General features: G+C 41.3%; 1 protein-coding gene across 1 annotated transcript in view; it reads left to right on the top strand.

Annotated features, from left to right (window-relative positions):
• SLC26A4 (solute carrier family 26 member 4) overlaps positions 1-12,615 on the top strand; it is a 49,953-nt gene that overhangs the window by 4,829 nt on the left and 32,509 nt on the right. Inside the window, exons 4-6 of the mRNA XM_059397040.1 lie at positions 4,315-4,425; positions 6,031-6,215; positions 6,779-6,943. Coding sequence (XP_059253023.1) covers positions 4,315-4,425; positions 6,031-6,215; positions 6,779-6,943 — 461 coding nt within the window. The remainder of the gene's footprint in view (positions 1-4,314; positions 4,426-6,030; positions 6,216-6,778; positions 6,944-12,615) is intronic.

Raw genomic sequence — 12,615 nt, forward strand, 5'->3', positions numbered from 1 at the left:
AGTTAGATAAGGTTGGGTGGGGCTGGGTTACGAGGAGGCAGGGAGGCACTTGCTCTCCGGAGGCTTCCTTGAATATTGTGCCTCGGGGACCTGCCTTGCCTCACCCCACTCCCAACCCCGGAGGACAGATGTGTCAGCGTAAACCAGCTCAGGCAGGAGACGGAGAGATCTGCAGAGATCTCAAACGTGCTTTGGAGCAATCACTGGTGTCTACTGATGGATTTAGCATGTAGAAGAAAAGTCCCAGATGGCTCCAAAGTCATTGGCTTGAACAACCTCATACATGGTTACATCACTTATGAAAATGGCTGAGGATCAGGTTTGGGATGGAAAGTGAAGAGTTTCCTTTTGGACATGCTAAGTCTGAGATGTACAGGAGACCTCCAAGCGGAAATGCCCAATGTAGACTTGGAGCTATTGCAAGTGTGAAGGGCAGAGGAGAGGTCTGGGCTAGGCAGAAAAATCAGGAATGCATCTGTGTCGAACTGGTCTTTAAGGGAGTGGGAATGCCTGAGACTACTCCTGGAGGTAGGGCAGATGGAAGAGATGGCAGGACCATTCAGAGGTCTGGAAGATAAGAGGAGGGCCACGGAGACCCATGAGAAGGCTCAGGGGGCTGGAGAGAAGGAGCAGTTGGAGGCATGAAGGGTCAGAAGCCAAGAGAGGAGGCTGTTTTTAAAAGGACTGAGGGGCGTGTCGTATTCTTCAGGGAAGAGTTTGAAGATGGAACATCGACAATGCCTTTAAGAAGGTTTGCTGTGTGAGGCACCTAGTTAAGTGTCTAACTCTTGGTTTAGGCTCAGATCGTGATCTCAGGATGGTGAGATTGAGCCCCACATCAGGTTCCACGCTCAGTGCGGGAGTCAGCTTGAGATTCTCTCTCCCACGGCCCCTCCCCCTGCTCCCATCCACACACGTTCTCTCTCTCTCTCTCAAATAAATACATAAATCTTAAAAAGAGAGAGAGAGAGAGAGAGAGAAGAAGGAAAAGGTTTGCTATGAAGCAGAATAGAAAAATGGCTGTAACCAGAGAGAGGTAAGGGATCGAGGTAGTACGAGGGAGGATTTAGGTTTCTTTTAATAGAAGAGATACTAGGATATATCTGGGAACTGGTGGGAATGTCCTTGTAGAGAGAAAGATATCTATGGCCCCCCAGGGTGGAGGAGAAACTGAAAGTGGTGAGAAGGGGAGACTGCAGCTGGGGTTCAAGGACAGAAGTAGGTGGGTTGCTTCTTAAAGACAGGAGGGATATCTCCTCCATTTTTAAAGAAAGGACAAATGGTGCAAATATAGAAGCATTTGAAATTATGGTGAAAAGCAAATTAGGAACATCTCTGACGGATTCTTTGTCTTAGGTAAAGTCTAAGATTCATCTCTGAACTGAGTCTACGTGCAAAAGCAGGGGGCAGTTTGAGGAAAATACGGGAGATCTCAGTCTTTTTCAGAGCAAGGACATGGAGTTGGACCACCAGGCAGTCCTGGGGCTGTGAAGGATAGGGACAAAGTGAATCAGTTAATCCTTTAGAAGCCCCATGAGAAAAAAAGAAATGTTGCAACAAGGAGTCTGGAGTAGGTAGGCTGAAAGGCTAGGAGGCTATGGCTTGAGAGAGGGAGCTCCAAATTGAGATTTCAGGGGGTGATGCCATTATCTCTAGTGGTGGCAAGATCCATGACCCCCCTCTGGCCAGCTGGACTGCTGAGGAACAACTCGTCAGCGAGGGCAGGCTCAAGATACCAAGAAGCCATTGTTGCTAAGGATAATGGGATCTTTCAGACTTTGGCTATGTAAAAAAAAGTTACTACCAGGCAGCAAAAGATCAATGCAGGCCTTCTAGGGCTATCTTCATTCCCAACTGTGGGGAGACAGCTCTCCAGTGTCTAATTCCACCTTCTAGATCCTTGCAAAAGGTTGTTAGCCCCGCCTTTGTCAGTATATGCCACCATCCTAGATGGGAAGAGTATCAGCACAGAGGTTCTGTGGCTTAAATCAATGGCTTAGATTTCCTTACAAACTGCGTAGTTTCAAAATCATTGCACCAAAGTCCTTTATAAATAGAGATGATTACAGTCTATTTGAGTAGCAGTTGTCCCTAAGTAGGACACTGTATGGAAACAGACATTTTCTCAGGACGGTAAAAACTGCAGAGCCCAGTTCGGGGAAGTGAAGTATGAGAAGGACTTGGGAAAAGTACATAGAAAATAGGTTGTTTTTATTTCCCACTCCTCCTTTGTTCGTCTTCCCTTTCGGGAGTCACCTTTCCACTCCATGTTCTTGGGACAAGTGATTGCTATTTCTTGTTGTAAGTTATGTCTTATGTTGTAAGTTATGTCTTAAAACGATTGCATCAGTAATACAGATTATTCTAGAATGCAGATTTTCTAAGGGTAGACACTTTCTTTTATGCACTCCCATAGCCTCTCAAACCTAGAACAGTTTGGGCACATGGTAGGTACATAATCAATAAATTGTCAAATGAATAGCCCAAATGCTTATTGTAGGAAACCAGAGAATACACATAAGGAATCTGAAAGGTACCTCCTCCACAAACTAGAAGTCTCCCTTGATCCCACCGCATAGACAACCCATCAATATTTTAGTAAATATCCTACTAGACACATAAATCACATAAATGCACATCCTTTTTTGAAACGGATTTTATTTTCTTATTTGTTAGAGAGAGAAAGAGAGAGAGTGAGCACAAGCAGAGGGAGGGGGAGAAGCAGACACCCCGCTGAGCAGGAATCCAGATCGGGGCTCCATCCTAGAACCACGGGATCATGACCCGAGCCAAAGGCAGACACTTAACCCACTGAGCCACCCAGGCATATCTATAACAAGTAAGGAAAAGCAGCCATATCTATGAAAAAGAATAAACTGTCAGAATTGTAAGCACTTTGTCTTCTGGGGGTGGAGGGAGGAAGAACGATGTGATTGAGGAAAAGTACGCAGAGTGGCAACTTCACTGGCAATTTATTTCTTAAGCTGGACAGTGAATACATGGGTGTTTATTAATTACATAGTCTTTTTGTATATGGAAATGACTTAGCATAATATTGACAATCTTTCGAGATTTTTTGTGCACGCAACATCCATGTTTACTTTTATAAAAGTGAGAGCATGCATACTTACCACAAATTTTTTTTTTTTTGAGATTGATTTATTTGAAAGAGAGAAAGGAGAGCACAAAGTGGAGGTGGGGACAGGCAGAGGGAGAGGGAGAAGCAGACTCCCCGCTGAGCAGGGAGCCCCACATGGGGCCTGATCCCAGCACCCTGTAACCATGACCTGAGCCAAAGGCAGATGCTTAACAACTGAGCCACCCAGGGGCCCACTTACCATGATTTTGAATCCTGCTTTTCTCTACTTTTTCCTTTGTTCTTTACCTATCTCCATGTTAGCAGATGTATTCTTATACATCACATCAATTTCACTTTATAGAATCATAGTACGTAAAGTATGATTCAGTTAACCACTTTTCCATTCTGAGACATTCATTCAACAAATAATGCAGAGCACTTGTGAGCCAGCATATTTTGGTTGTTTTCTGCCCTTTTTAAAACTGCTATCAATGTAATCCTTTGTTGAGAACCCAGTGGTCAAAGGGCGTGATTTTGCTTTCACTGTGAGTGAAATGTGAGGAAGCCATAGGGAGTGAGATGTGCTGACTCCCTAAAAAGTATTTCACGAAGGAAAAGAAGGCATCATTGCGGTCTTCCAACTCCCATGTATGTGGAAAAGTTGAGATTTCTGCACACTGTAGGGTGCGGCCCCAGATGCTGTTGGGGATAGAGACCCAGCGAAGGAGCTGAGCTGGAGGAAAGCCTAGTAGAGTTGTCTTACCTGCTGCTGTGTACAGTTGTCATAGCTTCCTTTGTTTGGATCTAGCTTCTGTTCCCCAACAAGGAAGCGGGTATTACAGCACAATAACTCTGTCCCTCCAGACACACCAAATCACGGCATTCACACGAAACGTCTGTGTGCCCAGCTGCTCTGAGCCTTTGGGCTGAGTTGATGGAGTTTTTAACCAACTGACTTGACTCTCTTTTTCCACTCGTCTAATCGGTGGATGATTGGATTACTGATCGAGTCTATCAATTCATTTCAGCAGGTGGTGCATGAGGATGAATCATTTTCTCCGCTGATCCAGATCCCGTTCTGCATTCTAGCGTAGCCCCAGGCTGTGCGCAAAATAAGAAAGACCTCGCAGGGCAAGATGCCAACGGGGGTGTCTAGGAAAAGGCCTTTCTTTGCACAGTGGAAAGAACACCCTAACTTTTGTTTGTGAATGTAATCATTTTGGATGTACTTGCAGGCATGGCGTACGCTCTGCTAGCAGCAGTCCCTGTCGGATATGGTCTCTACTCTGCTTTTTTCCCTATCCTGACCTATTTTATCTTTGGAACGTCAAGGCACATCTCAGTTGGTAATTATAAGCATATATTGCAATTGTATTTATTCACGTTTAACGTGTTTTGGCTATTGTATGTGTATTATGCTTCCGTATCTTTGTTAATGTTTTCCAGGAAAATAGGCCTCCAGTGTTTTGCGGGCTTATCCAATTCAGTGATGCAATGGTTCTTCTTAGCTTTCAAAATACCATCTCTTTAGTATTAGGTTTATACTTAACTCTTTTTTTTTTTATAAAAGAGGAGAAAATTGAAAGATTGTCAAAAGTACAGCCTACCTTCAAAGTCTAGTATATTTTCCTTTTAAGAAGTGTAATAATTTTGACTCCATATTTAGAAAGCGTTCTCTTCCAAAATACAAAATGACAAGAGAAAAAGATGTTCAAGAGGTCTTTAAACCTACTGTTTTACGAGACTAACTTATCATTTACTAAATTATATTCATCGAATACATATTCATCATTTCATTAAAAAACTGTACTCATTTTTAAGTCACTAATATTGGAACACTGGCAAAATTGTGCCAAAACTATTTAGAAACTAAGCTTGGCTTTCCTTCTTGGTATGGCTCAAAATAGGCTTATTTTCTGCTGTTCCTAAAATCTGAATTCTCTTGTGCTGGAATGTTCTAGTAAATGAATGTTTTAATGCTATTTTGTGACTTTGACATTTATACTTGAGATAATTTTGCGCCTACATCCATCTGCTGGCTAGACATGTTACCTGGACAATCCTCTTGAGACAAATACAAGCATCTCCAGCCCATATCCTCATCCTTAGCCGTATTATCCCCAGTATCTAGCATATTGCCTTGCCTATGGAAGGAGATCAGGAAGAGGCTGTTGATTGAAATTGTTTCCTCACCTGGGAGAGACAATCAGTGTCAAATCCTTGACAGCATGTGCAACGCAGGAGCTGATTTTTTTTCTCTTTGGTATTCTATACATTTAAATACTCCAGGTTACTGGATGTCAGTACTGAGCCCTCCCAACTGTTAACACCTTCCATGACCAAAGGACAGGATCGCCATCATGGATAAAAATATCAGGAGTGATTGGGAGAATAGGAATACTTTTAAAACCACAGAATCTTGTAGACTGCCATATGACATGAAAAAATAATTAGTCTTGAAAAGAGAAAAAGAAAAACTACATACTCTTTTTGTTTTTTCTTTATCCCAAACCGGACCTTGTGATATTGATCAAGGTCCTCAGCACCAGAGAGATCGGGGCATTGGATGCTCTAGGAAATGAGCTTTTTGGAATAAATAAGATAGAACAAATAAGGATTCAGTTTCTTGGCCACCTCTGTCAGGAAACCTTTCCTGGGAACTCCCCCCACTGTTGCCCCAATATGCATGAAGAACATGCAAAGACAGGCTAGACAACCTTCCTGTGGATTCACAAAGCATCCTGAGTACTGTATTATAATTGCCTACCTACATGTCTCTCTGGGTCATGAATGCCTTGAGACATCTGCTTTGCAGCTTCCTTTGTGAACAAATGATATTCTCCCAATCACACCTAATAATTCCACACATCTTTCTAATCCTATGTAGACATATGGGACCTAAACATTTGTGATGAATAATTATTAATTGATAGAGGCTTTGCTCCCCCCAGGACCGTTCCCAGTGGTCAGTTTAATGGTGGGATCTGTTGTGCTGAGCATGGCCCCCGATGAGCACTTCCGCGTATCCAGCAGTAATGGCACCGCGTTCAATACCACCGTGATAGACTATGTGGCCAGAGATACAGCAAGAGTACTGATTGCGAGCACCCTTACTCTTTTGGTTGGAATCATACAGGTAATACAAGTACAATGTGGATCTACATGATTTTATTTGAAATAACTGAGTGTAAAACACATGGAATTCAAGATTCATTTAAACATGAAACCAAGCAATTTATTGGACCCCCAAAGTTATTTTCTAAATTATATTGTTTTAGGTCAGATGCCGAAATAGTCAGCAAGACCCTACTTATGAAGGCTTGAGTATCGTCAAAGTCAGAAACAGAAAAAAAAAAAATCAGAGTAACATGTGTGATTTAAATGAGGATGAGGGAAGGGGAGTGTGCAGAGCCAACAAAAGAGAAAAAAGTGTCCTGATGAGCAGAGCCATGGGATCTAAAAGGCACAGAAATAAGCCACATGATTTTGCCTTTTCTTCTTACATATCTAGAAGTACTTCAAGGTTCATATTACAAGTTTTTAAATTTTAGAGGGGGTAGAGGAGCATTCCTACAAGTATTTTTTTGTTATTTGCAGACTACCAGTTTGAACTGGTGTTAAGTTTGACTCCTTAATAGTTCAAGAGAGTTGGTCCTTCTCTCAGGCAAATGTTAACTTTCTCTTTCCTTCTTATCCTAGTTGATATTTGGAGGTTTACAGATTGGATTCATAGTGAGGTACTTGGCAGATCCTTTGGTTGGCGGATTCACAACAGCTGCTGCCTTCCAAGTGCTGGTCTCACAGCTGAAGATCGTTCTCAACGTTTCCACCAAAAACTATAATGGAGTTCTCTCCATTATCTATGTAAGTGTGGCTTCTTACTCCGGGGATGGCTCACTGAGAGAACTCTCGTCTTTTCCTCTTGAACCTGCGTCTAGAGAGCAGAAGTTCCTCCATGCCATACTTTGGGTGCCATGGAAAACATTTTTCTCTGAAAGCAAGCAACAGAATCAGGAGTAACACTGAAGAAGGCACATTTTACAAATCCTCGTTTTCAACTGGTCAAAATGGTTTCAGAAGAGTCACTGCACATAAAAATATTAATGGAAACAAAGGGTTAGGGTATAGGATAAAGTGAAGTCTGGTCTGGGAGGCCATGAACTTGAGTTCCAGTTTCAAGTTGGCCTCTGAGAAGTTTAGTGACCGTAGACACGCCATGGAGGATAGTGGCTGAAAGCTCAGGTTTGGAGCTGAATGTCCTGGAGTCATGTCCTCACTCTATTGCCTACTAGTTATATGAGCAAGTCACCATGCCTCAGTTTCCTTTTCTGCCAAATAGAGTTGGTGATAATATCTATATTCATAGTTAAGTTAAATAAGGGTATAAGAGAAGCACTTGGTCCAGAGGCTGGCACATAATAAGTACTCAAAAAAAGTAGTTAGGTTGGAATTATTATTTCATATCTCAAGTCTTTCTTTTTTTATTTGTAACATGAAATGACTGGAGATGTAGCTCTAAAGCCCTTTCTAACTGCGCGAGTCCATAAAATGCATAATGTAAATGTCTCAGCAATTATAGATGAAAAGGAACATTAGATTCGGAGATGATTCAACATGCAAAAGAGATGCAAAAGAAGGATGTAGATCACACAAATTAGATTTGAAAAAGTTCTTGGATCTAAATATACGTTCTATATAAAGCATGCTATTGATGCTTGAAAATGGTAATGATAGTAACATGATGTCATCCTAGCTTGGGGAGAATGATACTATTCAAAAATAATGTGCTGGCCTTAAGAACGGAGCTTAAGTCCTTTAGTGACCCATGGATTAGCTTCTAAAACAACATGAGGCCCTGCATCCATATGTAAAAATCAGATAGGTGGTCAGGAATTTGCTCGGTTTCGCGACAGTGCCATAATCCCACGTCGCCCTTGCCATTCAACAGATCTTGCCCAGCGCCTGTGGCCATGTACTGTGCAGTGAGAAAAGGTAGAGGAGGCGGTCTCACATAGTGATTAACCAGAGGCTTTGAATTTCAGTAGAGCTGAGTTGGAAACTTGAATCCACTGCCTACCACCCATGTGATTTGGGGCATGTTATATTTCACATCTCTACAACTCACTGTCCATAACTGTAAAATGGAAGTAGTAACAGTAACTGCCTCTTAGAATTGTGAGAATTAAAAAGGAAAATCTGTATAAAGCATTTAGTACACTATCTGGCTCACAGTAAGACCTTAGTGAATTCATTATTATTATTGCTATCGTTATTATTTTCATTACTAAGGTGAACAGACCCCATGGAGCTCACTGTTCCCAAGGAGACAGCCTACTAATGCAGGCTGGGTTTTTGTTGTTTTTTTTTTTTTTTGAAGAACAAAAAATTTTTTATTATGAAGATTTTTTATCGTAGCATGTGGCAAGTTGTGTGGTCTTTCTTCAATCATCTTTAAGCAGCCTGGAGAGTTTACTCCTATCTGGAAAAGTTGAGGTGAAGATTGCTTTAAAGGATTCCCACCTCCATATCTTAATAAGGCCTATAGGTCTGTTACTCACACAGTAACGCAGTGACATGAGATTCCATCATATCATACCCATCCCTCAAAAGAATGCAGGCTGGTTTTTGATTTAGAATTATTTTTGTCATTGTTGCTTTTTTTCCTACCGAGTGCTTGATTCATTTCGGAACCTTCTGACTGCCTTTCTCAGACAGGCCCTCTCATCTTTGCAGTCCTTGGCACGTCTTGCTTTTTCTTGCATTCATACTCTTGTCAACCGTTCATTCATTTATGCCTTCATTGTCATTCATACAGTTCATCGGTCCAGTAGGTGTTTACTGACTATCTCCAGTGTGCTGGGAACTATTTACTCCCCAGACAAATCCACTATGCCCTGAATCCAGCAAGAAGCCCCTCACTGAGTGTACTCACCTCTTCATGAACGTTGCTTGGCTCGCATCCACACAGACCCCAGGAGCCTGAGGCCAGTGGTTAACTTCATTCCCTGGCCATTGGGGGAAACTCTGCAGATACTAAGAGTCCTTCTGGTCTCCTAGGACTATGGTTTTTTTTTTTTTCAAGCTTTTATTTTAATTCCAGTATACTTAACATACAGTGCTATATTAGTTTCAGTATCATGATTCATTACTTCCGTATATCACCTGGGGCTCATCAAAAGTGAGTACTTAGTGTCTTCACCTATTTCTCCCATCCTCTCCACTCCCCTCCCCTCCGGAAACCATCAGTTTGTTCTTTATAGTTAAGAATCTCTTCTTGGTTTGCCTCTCTCTTTTTCATTTTGCTCTTTTGATTTGTTTCTTCTATTCCACATATGAGTGACATCATATGGTTTTTGTCTTTTTTTGACTGACTTGTTTTACTTGGCATAATACCCTGTAGCTCCATCTACGCTGTTGCCCATGGCAAGAGTTCATTCCTTTTGATGGCTGCATAATATTCGTGTGTGTGTGTGTGTGTGTGTGTGTGTGTGTGTACACACCACATCTTCTTTATCCTCTCATCTGTCAGTAGACATTTGAGCTCCTTCCATATTTTGGCTATTGTAGACATTTGCTGTAATGAACATTGGGGTGCAGGTGACCCTTCAAATCACTATGCTTGTATCCTTTGGATAAATACCTAGTATTTACAACCATGCAATTGCTGAGTTGTAGGATGGATCTATTTTTAACTTTTTGAGGAAACTCCACACTGTTTTCCAGAGTGGCTGCACAAGTTGAAATCTGGAACTGTGGTACCTCCACTTTTGTTTTCTTTTTTCATGATTGCTTTGGCTAGCAATCAGGGTCTTCAGGGTCTTTTGTGGTACCATACAAATTTTAGGACTGTTTGTCCCAGTTCTGTTCTGTGAAAAATGCTATTGATATTTTGATAGGGATTGCATTAAATGCGTGGATTGCTTTGGGTAGTACAGACGTTTTAACAATATTTGTTCTTCTAATCCATGAGCGTGGAATGTCTTTCCATTTCTTTGTGTCTTTTCTAGGACTATGTTTATGGCAAAGCTTGCTGCAAATGATCCCACTTTCAAACAGGGAACCAAGAAACCCTAGAACAAGGTCAAAAATAGTTGAAAACCAAACACAATTGTTACGTGTCTGTTGAACATTACTCTTGAAATATTAGGTTAGAATGTGTCATAGAATTATGTGAGAAATTCCTCCAGAGCAGTCAGGTTGGATGAAGATATTTCAATCTTCCCTGTGTCATCATGACTCTTAAGTTTGCTCTTCAGAGAAGGAAGGATCCCCAGGTTTGGAAAGGATTGCATAAGGTTGAATGAACCACTCAGTACTTGAACAGAGAATTTTGCTTGTGACATAACCAGATACAATCATTCATGAAAGAATCCTTCAACAAATGCAGAGTAGTCGGGATTCCTCCAGGAAAAATTGGAAGATTTTTATAAGATACTTTATCTGGCATGTAGCAACTTAACATCTCTCTCTCAATCTCTCTCTCTTTTTTAAGATTTTATTTATTTATTTGTCAGAAAGAGCACACAAGCAGACAGAGTGGCAGGCAGAGGCAGAGAGAGAAGCAGGCTCCCCGCTGAGCAGGGAGCCCAATATGGGACTCAATCCCAGGACCCTGGGATCATGACCTGAGCCAAAGGCAACCACTTAACTGACTGAGCCACCCAGATGTCCCTTTAACATCTCTTTTGTTATAAGGCTATACTTTGGATTGTTTCCCTCCCCCAGCTCCTCTCCAAAAGGAAAACAGTACAAAGAATTGGAGGAGGAATTGGAGGAGGAAATACCCGGACAGTAAGAAAAACTAAAACTTGAACTCACAGATGCCAGAGCCACTGAGAATAGAGGTCGCAGAAGGGGGAAAGACAGGGTATTGGCAGAATTCACAGTAAGTTAGTAATACCCCTCCCCCTCGCCCCATGCCACCAAGTAGCTTCTCAATTATGTAAGTAAATCACAGAGCACATTTAAGGGTGATTGTTTTCCTATCATTCACTTTAAGTGGCTTGTCTCAATAGACAAAGCGAGACTTTCTGCTTGCTTACCAAAATGACGGCCACCTCCTCATTTCTTCCTCTAACGAGGTGGAAGACCACACTGAAAAGTTCTGCCCGGATGATGGGAGTTTTGAAAGCCACCATTAAGCTCGATGAGACACTCTCTTGAATCTGTTTCAGTGTGTACCAATTAAACCATTCCAATAAGGAAAATAACGCTTGAACTGGTGATCTACGTATGGGCAAAAATTGTTTCTGGTAGGAGGAAATGCCCGACTGCAAGGGGTGATTATAAAGGGTTTGCTCTATTTATAGAGATGAATTAAAATAAATTTGGCACTAGAAGTTAACTGATAAATTTCCTCATGTGTAACAGCAGGTATAGATCTGTTTCTTATGGCTTTGTACCCCCAGGCAATGCTAGGCAAAAAAGGAAGAAATGATCTGAATGAAATGGTCCTAAAATTCTCCAGGCATGGTAGGAAATAGAGTAAAATATTTCCCATCACTGAAATGGTCATTATTATGATTCAACCTGTTCAGAATACTAGGTTGAAATACAGATTCATACGTGTATCCACATTTTAAACATATTTTAGGAAATATTTTAATAGTAAACAAAATTGGAATTAGTTTTCGGTGCTTCCTTAGAGTCTCATTTCTGTTATCTTTGAGTATAGTCTGACTACTTCAGTTTTATTTCTACACAGACTAAACTTTTTATTGTGGAACTTTTCATAGGAGATATCTTACTATATAAACAACTAGTATATGCTTGCTTAATGTAATTGCATAATATAAACTGATTTTGTTTTTTGCAACCCATATTACACTTTTAATAAACCAGAGGTGCTTTTTATTCAAAGCTCTCAGTGACTCTCATAGATTAAATGGGAATCCTGGAGTGATCATTTTTGTAAGGTGAAAATGTTTTTGTGATTGAGATCATTATCTGATTGTTTGTTTTCAAGTTTGGGTTTTTCCCTTTTGAGTTGAAAGTAAACCTTTACTACATAAACAATTAAGTGAAATATTATATCCAGCTTATGAATTAATGAGGCTCGTCATCAGAAAACCGATGATGGGAAGGGCCAGGCAGCAATGCCATAAGACCAAGACATGTGGGCCTGTTGGCTCCTGAGGCAGATGCCCTAAATTCTTGTTACTGTGCCCACTTGTGGTACTCCTCCGTTTTCTCTCTCTCTTTTTAAAAAAGATTTATTTAAAAAAGAGAGAAAGAGAGTGTGAGTGTGTGTGCATGAGCAGGGGAGGGGCAGAGGCAGAGTGAGAATCCTAAACAGATCCCCCACTGAACAGGGAGCCCCATGCAGGGCTCCATCCCACGACTCTGAGATCATGACCTGAGCCGAAATCGAGAGTCAGATGCATAACCAACTGAACCACCCAGGGGCCGCCATTTTCTCCTTTTTACCCTGCTATCGTTAGCTTCCTCTTTTGCTCTCCCTGTAACTGCCTCTCTCAATTTTGACTGCCTCAGGAAGGCAAAGTAAATTTGTTGGTATTGGGTATCAAGCAAGAGCA

Source organism: Mustela nigripes, chromosome 4 (genome assembly GCF_022355385.1).
Source record: "Mustela nigripes isolate SB6536 chromosome 4, MUSNIG.SB6536, whole genome shotgun sequence".
Lineage (NCBI taxonomy): Eukaryota > Metazoa > Chordata > Mammalia > Carnivora > Mustelidae > Mustela > Mustela nigripes.